The sequence below is a fragment of the Trachurus japonicus genome, chromosome 19, assembly GCF_045865225.1.
Source record: "Trachurus japonicus isolate A0001 chromosome 19, Traja_1.0".
NCBI classification, from domain to species: domain Eukaryota; kingdom Metazoa; phylum Chordata; class Actinopteri; order Carangiformes; family Carangidae; genus Trachurus; species Trachurus japonicus.
The window spans coordinates 1,672,379-1,685,427 of record NC_140925.1 but is presented as its reverse complement, the minus strand read 5'-3'; the positions used below and the strand labels follow the sequence as shown (position 1 = coordinate 1,685,427).

Genomic DNA, 13,049 nt, shown 5'->3' with positions numbered 1-13,049 from the left:
AGTGAGAGACTTGGTCCTCGTGTGTCTGGAGATGTGAAGGAAATAATTAGAGATAATAGATCAACAGTAAACGTGATATTTGTATCTGTCAGAAACAGGAAGTGGTTTTATTCAACAAAATAAGACACAAAAGCCTAAGGCCCAATCCCATTTCTCTTTCTTACCCCTCCCCCTTGCCCCTCGCCCCTTGAAACGGAGCTACAAGGGGTAGGGGTAGAAAGTCAACCCCTTCGAATTGGGACGCCCCTTCAACAATCGTATACGTCATCACGTAGTCTCACTGGCTTTTACGTAAGCTGATGCGCCGAGCTTTTGCCAGAAATCAAATAGCCGTGTACCATATAGGCCTAACTTAATAAAATAAGATAAAACTTAATAACGTGACGTAATAACAGCGCTACAGTGAGAAATAAAACATCTTTTCGTTTTACAGCCACCGCTGCCGGCTGCCGTAAGATGCATTCTGGGAAACTTTTCATACCCCTCCGTTTGGAGTGTGCCTCTGAAAAATCTCCGTTTGGAGGGGTATGTAGCCCTACCACTTCCCCCTACCCCTCTGTCCTAAGACACCCTTACCCCTACATGTGACGTGAACGCGCAAAACGGAGGGGTAGGGGTAAGTGGTAGGGCCAAGGGGGGAAATGGGATTGGGCCTTAGAACAGCTGATGTAAAAAATAATACGTGTGAATAAAAATGCAGAATTCACTACATGATAAGAAGTTGTTGATGTTGTTGTTTGTTTGTTTCAGACCCGACCCCACCGTGGAAATTGCCTTCATCAGGCGGAGGTCGTCCTCCAGCTCCAGCAGCGGCCCCCACAGCCCCATCTCCCTGCAGGGGGGAGGAGGAGGAGGAGTAGGAGGAGGTGTTGCTCCTGTACCTGTTCCCCAGACGAGGCCTCCCGGTCTGGGCGTCGCCCCCCCTCAGCCGGCCGTCGTCACCAAGATCACGTCCAGCCCCCACCCCACCAGTGAAACGCTGCCGTCCGTCAACGTCAGCGTCAGCCAGGTCAGCTGTCAAAATACAGGATCGTCCCGTATTTGGACACGAGTCTCTTAATGCATCAAGGATCACCAAGTGACCCAGATTAGACCACAGACCCCCGCTGGACCAAACTTTCAAAATTTTCAAAAAAATTCTAGAAAAGGTGGTAAAATTGCTTTAAAAAAAAAACTTAAAAAAAGTGGTAAAATTTCAAAAAAAAAAAAAAAATTATCGAACAACGTGGCAAAATTTCTAAAAATAATTGCTAAAATTTCTCAAAAAGATTAAAGAAGAAACTGGTAAAATGTCTCAAAAAAATTCTAGAAAAAGTGGTAAAATTTCAAAAAGGAGCCCGAAGTGACTCAGATTAGACCACGGACCAAACTTTGAAGCAAACACCAGAAATACAAAAATATTTAGTTTGTCAATGTACGTTCAAATTAGGCGTGAATTTTTGGAAAGGTTATAGAGAGATTCTGGAAAAAAAAGTTTTACAATTTCTCCAAAAAAGTTGAAACATCTCTAGAAAAAAGTGGTAACAATTCTCCTAAAAAATGTCTTTTCAAAAAAATTCTAGAAAAAAAACCAACTGCTGATCGGCGGGCGCTAACCCTGGGCGGAGGGATACGTGAGTTGGTTAGGTCCAAATAAAAACTGTGTTTTTCCTGCACTTTGAAGGGCTGGAAAAAATTATATTATAGTGAACAATGGAACTGTGGTTTTTTTTTTCAGGTAAAACCTCTTTTAGGCCGTGAAAATAGGCCGTTTCTTTGGGTCTGTTCACAACACTGTATGTTGTAAATCTCTGGGCAGGGCTATTATGGGCTGGCGTTGCTAACGGGAGGAGTGTAGAGAGTCTTCTACTGCAATTAAAGTACTTAGGGGCTATTTGTAGATCATACAACCCCACTTAAAAAAAATGATACTATCCCTTTAAACAGCTGGGGTCAGGAGACGACCACGGAGGAACCAGAGGCTTCAGACGAGTCAAAGAGTTCTTTCAGTTTCTTTACATGTTTTAATCATTCAAAAACATACTCAAGATTCAACTTATATTGATTAGTGATGAAAAGTTAAGAGTCAAGAATTCTTTAACCCTTCTGTCGTGTTATACAAGCGCCTGTTTTATAATCTGAAATCAGTCATCACACTGAGGTCATGACACACACACACATAATGAACACACTCTTATCGAACCATTGTCCGTATGTTGTGTTAATCTCTGCAGGTGCGAGTGTCTGCAGCCAGAACAGATCAGACGTGTGTCTCATCTCCGCCTCAGAGCGACGGCATCGCTGAGCCGAGCGCCGGTACGTCGCTGCCTTCACACCAAACACATCTACATTCACTCTAGTTATCTAACTGTGTCTGTTTTGTGTGTTTATCTACACGTGTCCACGTCTGTGCTGTGTGTCTCATGTGTTAGACATCTGTTTTATTCTTCAACCCTCTATAAGGAGCTCATTTAAATACTTGGAAATCAACATTATTCAACCCTGGAGCGAATCGAGGTCAGTGAAGTTACCAAATATGGTTCTTCACTCTTCAAAGTCACTATATAAATGATATATAAAATACATACTAATAAAGTTAAATTAATATTTAATGATACATTGAAATGTGCTACAGAAAATAAAAGGGATACTTAAAGGTCCAGTGTGTAAAACGGAGGGGAAACTGTGACATCATAACATTCAGATTCTAGATCGCAGCGCTCACTCCTCCGAGGACAAAAAAACTTGTACGTTGATGATCCATTCACAAACTTTCAGGTTTATAACTTTAAAAACTTCTCACTATTCTCCACCAACTAACCACTAACTCACTCTCTCTCTGCTGTTTCCTCCTCCTCCTTCTTCGTCTTCGTTGGTTTATTTATGAACGTGAAACTCTTGAATCGTGCTCTCTGATTGGCTGGATTTTCCCTTCAGGCTGCCGTACAAACATGGCGGCGCAAGATGGCGACGCTCTCTAAAGCAAAGACCCTTGTTATATGTTTATATAAAAGAAGAATTATAAGGCTATGGAAACCAAACAGGTTTTATTTTATAGTGATTATACACTGATACAAATATGTTCATGGGGAGTAGATTCAGATTTTACTGTAACAATAAACCTTGTTAATTTTTTACGCACTGGACCTTTAAGTGTGTAGCTCATTTAGGGGCAGATGGCGTGTGGTTGGCCGCGTGTCACACGAGGAAGTGAGACAGGTGGGAGGTCTGGCTCACGATTGGCTGAACAGGTGACGCATCATCGTCATCGTCTCTGGTGTGTGTGTGTGTGTGTGTGTGTGTGTGTGTGTGTGTGTGTGTGTGTCTGTGTGTGTGTGTGTGTGTGTGTGTGTGTGTGTGTGTGTGTGTGTGTGTGTGTGTGTGTGTGTGTGTGGAGGTTTTTCCCGCTCTGGGATGCACGGCGTGTGTTTTGTGCTATGCAGCGAGGTTGGAAACCATGGCGACATGTCGGTTTAACAGGAAACATGCAGACAGGTGAGGGGGCGGGACTTAGAGTGACATCATCTCTGATGCTCCGCCCCCTCAGAGGGAAGGCAGATTTGTGTCTTTTATTATTCAATCAAAAAAAAAATCATTTTTACCCAAAAAAAAGTTTCACTTCAATAAAAAAGATAGATATAGACCGAATCACCTTGTTGTTTACAACTACATCCGGGTAGAAAACCAGCATGAGAACAATAGTGACGGACGAGAGTTTCTCTATATTTATCTACTTTTTCATGTCACTATATCGCCGTTTAGACTAATCTGATGTTTGTAAAGTCTATAAAACCAGTGATTGGACAAACATTACTATTTATGTGTGCACATTTTTGTAATTAGTCATGGATATCATAGATTAGCCGGGCTAACGGTTAGCTACCTGTTTAACTTTAATAACTCAGTGACTCAATAAACGCTCCATGAAAAAATATTTTCTCCAGCGGATATCTGAGTTCCAACATGACTGAGCTAACTGGAGTAGTTTCATGTCGTGTCCCACAACGGGAGGGTTTTAACAGCTGACGTCCTGCTGGTAGCTTAGCTACCGTCGTTAGCTTAGCTGCTGTTAGCTTAGCCACCATTAGCTTAGCTGCTGTTAGCTGCCCCTGTCAGCTGCAGCCACTGATGCTTTCTAGACACTGTGATTCCCCCCAAACTGAATAAATCCAACACATAGCAACACAAAACACACACACAGAAATAGTAATGTTTCTTCAATCATTTCAGATTTGTCTAAACGGTGATAGGGCGTGAAAAATATGATATATAGCTAAACTCTCGTCCGTTACTATTGATTTCATTCAAATGACGTGCTGGTTTTCTACCCGGAGGTAGAATGTAAACAACAAGGCGATTCGGTCTATAGACATCCCATAGTAGGTGGAGAGATGCTTCCCCATTGGTCAGACATGTTTGATTGAAATTGGTGTAGACACTTGTCACTCAAAGAAAAAAAGTGTTTGAATGCAAAAAAAAAATATATATACTCCAGAATTGCATTCAAACACTTTTTTTCTTTGAGTGACAAGTGTCTACACCAATTTCAATCAAACATGTCTGACCAATGGGGAAGCATCCGCTTACTATGGGATGTTTATATCTAAATGATTCAATCAAAAGAAAAAAGAAAAAGGACTCCAAAACCTTTTTCACTTCAATCAAAGGGGGAAAAAAAGTGTTTGAATGCAAAAAATAAAATTGAAATCCCCCGAAATTCATTTAAACACTTTTTTTCTATGATTGAAAAAAAAAAAAATTGATTCAAGTGAAAGTTTTTTTGGTTGAAATGTTTTTATTTTGATTGAAGTGATAATAAACCCGGGATTGAATAATAAAGACACACTTGTCCTATGATCCAGAATATGACTCAAACACAGAAAAGATTACTTCAATCAAAAAAAAAAAAAAAAAAAGCTTTTCAATCAAAAAAAAATTTGAATTGAAAATGTTTTTTATGGCTGAAGTGAAGTTTTTTGTTATTTTTTTGACTGAAAATATATTTTTCTGTGTGTGTGCAGAGCCTGGCAGCAGTCAGCCTCAGAGGAAGAGTTCCCTCAGCACCAGCTGTCGCCTCAAACTGGAGCGGCTGGAGCAGGTTTGTGTTGAGCTACACACACACACACACACACACACACAGCCTTGAAACCAGCCGTCAGGACTTCCTGCCACTTTGTGATGTCACAACTAAGCCCCGCCCCCTAACCATCCAACAACAACAACTTTGCAGGATTTGGTTTCTCTGAGTGTTTTATTCTGAAATCTGCTCTGTTTTGTATTGGATCACATTAGAAAACAGTCAGCCAATCAGAAGAGAGGCTCAGAGTCTCCTCCTCTCTTCTGATTGGCCGACACCGACCTGTTGTTGCTATTCACCTTATTCTCCGGGGCAACCATGGAGTCAATGGAACGTTGTCAGATTGTGTTGCAACTTCCGGTGAGGACCGGAAGTTGTGTAGTAGACTAACGGTAGCTTGACTATTTGAGTCCAATATCAGCTGTTTCTTGTTGTCAAAATCGTTTTTTTCGTTGTCGATCACAAAAATGACGAGCATTATATGTTCCGTAAGAGGGTGCCACAATAACTGGAGGAAAAGGCGTGAGTTTTTACAACAGGAGTGTTATGAGCATCGACCTCAACTTCGGTCCCAGTGTACCTGTAACGTTAGAGCTCCGTACGACCTGCATCCACCACCGAAGGAGGAAGAACCTCTTAGGCTCTGGTTAAAGGCTTTAAATCTGAAAAGACCACCCAAACGGCCCTTCGTATGTTCTTTCCACTTTGTGGATAAAAAGCCAACACCAGAACATCCTTACCCGGAGAAGTGGCTTGGCTATGAAGCACCTTTGAGGAAAACACGTCGGGTGCTGATCAGACAGCCAGGTAAGTTAACGTTATTATGTCAAAATAGTTTTTTGTTCTTTTGTTAAGACGAGTGTTTTTAGGTTTTAGGTGTTACGTATCTTACATGTGTAGCCTACACTGTCACCGGCAGTGTGTGGCTGTCTGTCAGCTGTTTTCCTCTGTGGGCGTGACCGCCCTGTCATCTGACAGAGCTGTCATGAAAACAGCTGACAAGACGCCACACACCTAAAGAGGACACATATTCTCAAAAAATAGAATATCCTGATAAAGTAACTGGCGAAACTACCATACCATACCAATACTACATACCATGTTTTTTTTTTTTTTAATATTGAGTCGCACGGACTTCTGTTTAATCTGTAGCCGAATTTTTTTCCCGGAAGTTGTTAGGTGGTCTAACGGTTAGGTCACAGACTTCCCCCCGCAGCGTCCCGAGGTTCAATCCCCGACTAGGGCGGTGTGACAATCAGTGTTTTTCTTGGCAGTGTCACATCCTACAGTTCAGAAGAAACAGGAAATAATTTACCATATTCTATTTTAATATTTTGAGGTACTGGATTTTAGATTTTCATGAGCTTCAAGTCGCAATCATCAAAACAAACAAAAGATTACAAACAATTTCAATAACAGGGGAAATGGAAAGGTGCAACCCAAAAAAGTCACAACATTAACTTTTTTGGGATGCACCTGTTAAACACCTTGCTCATGACCATGTAATTTGGCAAAGTACAGATCAATCGCCACTTGCCATCGCTGTTGATAATTTGAAAATGTCTTATTCACAGTAGTGTAAAGTTTTAACATCTGTTAATAGGTTACATAATGTTAAAAATATATCATTTATCGTTTTTCTAGATGAAAATGCAACACCCAGCATGGAGCATGAGGCCACGGATCATGAGGCTGTGGTTCAGCTGGATGAGCCGAAGGCCCAGAGAGATGCTGGGACCCAGTGGGAGGACTTCACACTGCGTGACCACAATTACAATTCAAGTCTCCCCCTGATGCCTTTGTCTGCCACCACTGATCAGGGTACACAATGTGCAGAACCTCTCCACAAGACTCTCCTCAGGACTGAAGCTCTCTGTCTGCTCCATACTGGCCTGTCACTTGTTGCATTTTCTACAGTGGCTGAACACCTGGTACCTCTCTACAGAGGTACCATCCAGCTTGACTCCACAGACCAGCTTCTGTTGACTTTAATGAAGCTGAGGCTTAATTTACTTCAGGGCGACTTGGCTGAACGATTTAATGTGTCCCAGAGTGTGGTGAGCAGAGTGTTAACCTACTGGATAGACTTAATGGAAGAAAATTTGCGAGTTTATATTCCTTGGCTTCCACGGGAAACAATCCGTGCCACAATGCCCCAGTGCTTCAAAGAACACTTCCCTAGCACAACATGCCTCATTGACTGCTCTGAGACCCCCCTCCAAAAGGCCAGGAATCTGAATTCCCGGGCAGAGTCTTTTAGCCACTACTATGCCCAGAACACAATTAAATACCTGGTGGCAGTTGCACCCTGTGGCCTAATAATGTTCATCTCCCCTGTTTATGGAGGTAGGTGCAGTGACAAATTTATTACATCCGACTCAGGCTTCCTGGACTACCTGCGTCCAGGAGATGAGGTCATGGCTGACCGAGGCTTCACCATCCGCGATGTTTTGGCTGAAAGGAAGGTGAAACTCACCATACCTGCCTTCACCAAGGGAGGGGCACAGCTCTCCGAGGAGGACACCACCAGTACAAGGAGGATTGCCAATGTGCGAGTTCATGTGGAGCGAGTTATATGCAGACTGAAATACTTTAAAATTATTGCGCAGGTTGTGCCCATCAACCTTGCACCAAAACTCGATAAAATCATGAGAATTTGTGCAGCCCTCTGTAACCTGCGAGGTGACATAATAAATGAAGATGCTGACTGAGACGGATTATGGTTGTCAACAGAGCAGTCAGTTTTACTGAGAATAATCAGCTGTTAAAATATGTATAGATAAGATCAGACATGTACAGTACTTTAAAATTGTAATATGTATAGATGAGATCAGATATGTACAGTAGCCTACTTTAAAATTGTTAATTGCAAAAGATAGTAAAGTTCAAAAGGGCAACTCACCCAAAAATCAAAAAAATGTGTTTCCTTGTACCTGTAGTGTTATTCATCCAGTTTTACTGAGAACAATCAGCTGTAAAATATGTATAAATGAGGTCAGACATGTACAGTAGTTTTAAACCTTTTACTGCAAAATAAATAAGACATGTACAGTACTTTTAAAATGTTCATTGAAAAAGACATACAAGACAGTAAAGTTCAAAAGGGCAGCTCACCCAAAAATCTAAAAGTATGTTTCCTCGTACCTGTAGTGTTGTTCATCAACCAAAATTTGTACAGCTTATTTTCTTTTTTTCTTTTACATATTTATAAAAAGTCTTGTATTGTATTGATTTTGACTGTCAGAACTGTTATTTACAAAAGAAATATATGAACAGTAACATGTAAATTTTTTAACAGGAACAGTAAAGTGTTAAATTGTAACAAAGTTTATTAAAGACATACTACTTTTTTAGCGTTCATTTTGTCAGGTTTGTCAAGACATCCAGACATGTTTTCAGAACATGTTCCAAACTAGACAATAGTGCCAGGTTTGAATCTAGCTTTCACAAAGCTTCCTGTACCTATCACTCAATGACAACCTACCAGCCTGAAATTCATTGACAGTATGAGGCAGCATATATTTAAAATAGAAGGCCTTCAGCCTTGGTACAACTTCTCCAAGGAAATTGGCATCATATGCAGCACTGATTAACACTTGCTGGGATGGGGTCCAGATGAGCAGCTTCGATTTGGCCAGCCCTGTGCAGAACATGCCCAGCTGCATCTGCATGTAATAGCCACGTGGCCCACGTGGTTGGAGTTGAAATGCCCCATCCACCATCTTCACATCTGAGGTCTTGCTGCTGAGGAGGTCTCCCAGCGACTCAAAGGATTTTCCCAAGACAGGACACTTGATCTCTAGCAGTTCCTCAGTGTTCAAGACTCCATCGGGGCTGGCCGACAGCCATGGCTCCTCTGCGCTGACCACAGTGCCTCTGTGACTGATGGAGTAACCACAGCCTTCGAGCCACTGGCAAGCTACCAGCTCATTCTCCTTCCCATAGCGTGTAGCGGCATTACCATGAAACCTTGGATAGAGGTGCTCTTGGAGGAACTTCTCAGGGCTGGCTCTGACTGGAACCCTCTTGGCAGAGCTAGCAGTGATGCGCAGTTTACGAGCATCATGCCACGTGTGTGAGGCACTCTGCTCTTTGGTGATGTGCTCCAGTGTTGTACGCTTTGACAGGTCAATTGCAATGAGGGACCTGTAAAATACTAGACACCGCTGGCAGGTAGGGGGGACATCATGCTCCCCATGTGGAGGGTAATCTGGCTGGGATGGCTCTTCTGTTGGCTGAGCATTACAGCACTTGTGAAGCAGGCTTCCTACAGGCAGCTTCACGTGTCTCAGACTCTCCTTTAACATCTCATGTGAATGAAACGCAGGGGTGGGAGGCAGAGGTGGACACGGTGACCCTACGCCTGGGTGTTGAAATGGGTCAGTGGCTCTGTGGTGTGTGAAGCTGATGTCTGCTAACCGCTTTGGGGCAAGGTTTCTCTGGGTCCCAGCATTCCAGCAGCGTTGTTCATCAGTGCATGCTATGCCGGTGAGTCTGTGGGACACAGCATTCTGGACCTGAGTCAGAGAAAGTTACAGTCAGAATAAAATAAAGACATTGTTTTAAGCAAAAATTGATTGGTCGCCTTAATATCAGTGGTGGTATAAATACTAAGAAGCTTTACTGCACTAAAATGATTTTGTTTATGTAAAGTGTCTTTGAGTACATTGAAAAGCGCTATACAAATAAAATGTATTATTATTATTATTATTAAAAGTACCAGTAAAGCAATATAGAATTACTCTGTCACAAGTAAAAAGTACTGCAGTAAGTAAAACCCCTCCTATCGTAAAAGTGCATTAGCACAGTCTTGATGTAGTTAAAGTATTGCAGTAAAAGCAGTGGTTTGGTCCCTCTGGCCGATATTTGATTATATATGACATCATTAGATTATTAATACCGTGGCATCTGCGTGTAAGAAGCATGTTACTTGTTACACTGGTTTCATCCTTAACAATGTGTTGTATTTTAAAAGCTTGTTCTATTGTCAGATAAACAACAACGTATTGGAGCAGAAAGTACAATATCCCTCTGAAATGTAGTGGAGTGGAAGTAGAAAGTAGCAGCACATGGAATTACTCAAGGAAGGTTAAAGTACTTCAAAACTGTACTTAACTACAATAAATGTAGTTTGTTAATTTCCACTACTGATCAATATACAGCCATTCTACATCTTTTCAGATAAAAGACAGACATCTGAATATCCTAATAAACTCACCTTGGATCTAAGTAATGTGATTAGACTGATACTTACTGTGACACCTTCAGGCTTTTTTCTGTATCATGATTTGATTTTACATAGCTCACTTACCTTGATTATACCATGCACTTACCTTCTTCCTCTAGCAATCCGAGATTTGACCACATACTTACAGATTCTCCATAATTCTTATTCCTGCAGTTCTGTGAAACACAAATAGCATGTTAGCATTACCCACGTTATAAGTTAAATTGTATTCTACTGTTTAATGTGAACATATTTTTTTTTAGATAAACACATATGGCATACATTTTACATAATCACACACTAGTTTATATTTTCAAAAAGAGCAGTATGCTTGAGAACCATCTTCATTACCATCATAAACAGAGGATTACGGGTTACTGAGCGCGTAGGCAGAATTTTAATTTTGAGTGGGCCAGTACAAAATCGGATGGGCCATCTTTTCTCAGGACAGTGCATTTAATCTAGCGCACATCACATTTATTGCACAACTTTTTCTTTTCTTTTTTTGTAACTTGTTCTTGACCAACACAATACCTATTTGATACATAGCTACAGATGAAATGATCTTTCCTGCCACTATGATGATAAACTGTATTTAACTGTACCTGCATGTACATGTAAACAGTAAAACTCAGTAACCAATCACACAGGCAGCTCCATGTTGTCCCTGTGTGGTGTTCAGGGACAGGTCAGGACAGTCTGAAGACAGACAGCTCTGAGGTCGAAGTCCTATAAAAATGAAATGCATCTGTGACTGTGACAGGTCTGTAGCTACATCTTGACCACATGTCAGCTGATCAGCTGGAGTAGAGGAAACTCCGCTCCACCGCGAGGAGCGCTTTTTTTTTTTTTTTAATTAAGCTCCGGTAGAGACCGGCTGATCAATCAATCAATCAATTTGTTTATTTCGGGCATGTCATGTGATATACGGGAGGACACGCTGTACCAGCACGGATCCGCTGTATTTATCAAAGCGTCACCGTGCTGAAGCAGCGGGTCTGTTTGAGCTGCGTTCATGAAGTTAGAGGCTGCTTTCAAACTCTTCTGTCAGGCAGTGATCAGTTATCAGTGTCTGCAGCTTTTTGACTCGTCACTCACTACAACAGGTAACTTGTCTCTTTTCACCTCCTCTCTCCCTTGTGTGCTCAGTGCGCTGCACCAACGTTTTAAACAGAGATCCGCTACATCTGTCGGCTTTGTTTGTTTACATTTCACAGAACAACTCCCATTGAAAACGATCGATTAACTGCAGTTAATTTAATTTAATCAATTAAAATGTTCTTCTTATGAAACGTGGACGGGCGGGCCACGGGGCCAGTGATTTGTGTGGGCGGCACTGGCCCGGCCAGGCTCACTCCTGCCTACGCGCAGAGAGCTGGGACACCGGCGGGGCGGGCGAAAAAAGTAGCGACTTATAGTACGAAAAGTACGGTATATACAAACAAAACAAACAAAAACGTTCTACTTACCTTCCACAAAATTGATGCTGCGTGACTACAGGACTTTCCCAGGCCTGCGATGCAAGAGCACCCTGCCGTTTCAACCACTCCCAGATTGGTCACCAGTACCCAGGCTGAATGGACCGAATTTGCGGACTGACTGGGCTTAACGTCAGCCTTTAGAAACACCAGATCCTCCACTTGATGGAGTAGTACGCGGCCCACTTTGCCACTATGAAGATACTGATAGGCTTCAGTGCTCTTAAAATTCTTCATGGTGGCACCATCGACTCCGAGGGACAGCACAAAATAATTAAATATATCCCCGTAAGTTAATTCGGGCCACTTCTTCATGTCATCCTCCCAGTTAGAAGTGGCGATCCTTGAAGGATGAACTAAAATACGACCGTCCGATCGCCGCAGGGTAGAAAAAGTGTGCTCCCAGGTGTTCATGTCGACAAAATACAAATTAAAAATCCGGCAGATCACTGCAAATTCAGCCGATTGTTTACATCAGTTTCCACTTCCGCATTTGAACCGGAAGTCGTAACACAATCGCCCCCAAACCGGAAGTGGCGAAGTGGGCGGGGCTACATAAGGTGAATAGAAGCTCCAGAGAGAAGCTGAGAGAGAGAGGAGATGGATCTTCTCCTGGATCAGCCCTTCAAAATAAAAGACAGAGGAAGAAGCTTCAAATAGAAACAATTCAAACTGATTCTGTATTTTCAGATTTTTTTCAGTTTTACATTATTGATCAGTTTGAATATTTGAAGGTCGAATAAAAATAAAGATTTAATCTCTGGCAACTTGTCATATATGTTTAGAATAGTGTGACATTCACACTATTGTTATTCGGTTCGGCCATTTTCTTTATACTTATTAGTGTGAATGCTGATTCCGTCTTGAATCAGCATTTCTTTTTACGTCTTTCTTCTTTCTCTCTGTCTTTTCTCTCTTTCTTTCTTTCTTTCGCCCATAGAAACACATTAATCTCTCACCCTTCCAGTTTTATGTTTTAGCTTTGGCCTTTTTCAACATTTCCTCAGCAGTTTCCTCAGTTAACTCAGCATTGTTTCAACAATTTCTTCAGCTCATTCAGCAACAGCGTTCAGCTGCTTTCAGCATTCACACGCATTTCCTGCAGGAAATGCTTTCTTTTTCGAGTTTTGGTTTTATTCTTTCATGTGTCATCAGTTTTTTTTAAGTTAATTTTGTGATAAAACGTTGGTCAGCTCTGCTCAGATGTGACCAACAGTAGGTGCGTTTACATGGACGCAAATATTCGGAATAAAGGGCTGATCCGAATAAAAATGTGTCATGTAAACAC

The 13,049-nt window shown here is 41.8% G+C and overlaps 1 protein-coding gene across 1 annotated transcript in view; it reads left to right on the top strand.

Moving 5' to 3' along the window:
- The window catches only part of stxbp4 (syntaxin binding protein 4), a 74,055-nt gene that overhangs the window by 26,209 nt on the left and 34,797 nt on the right, over positions 1–13,049 (top strand). The window contains exons 10-12 of the mRNA XM_085762171.1: positions 751–1,009; positions 2,214–2,295; positions 5,001–5,077. Of these exons, the coding sequence (XP_085618297.1) occupies positions 751–1,009; positions 2,214–2,295; positions 5,001–5,077 (418 nt within the window). The remainder of the gene's footprint in view (positions 1–750; positions 1,010–2,213; positions 2,296–5,000; positions 5,078–13,049) is intronic.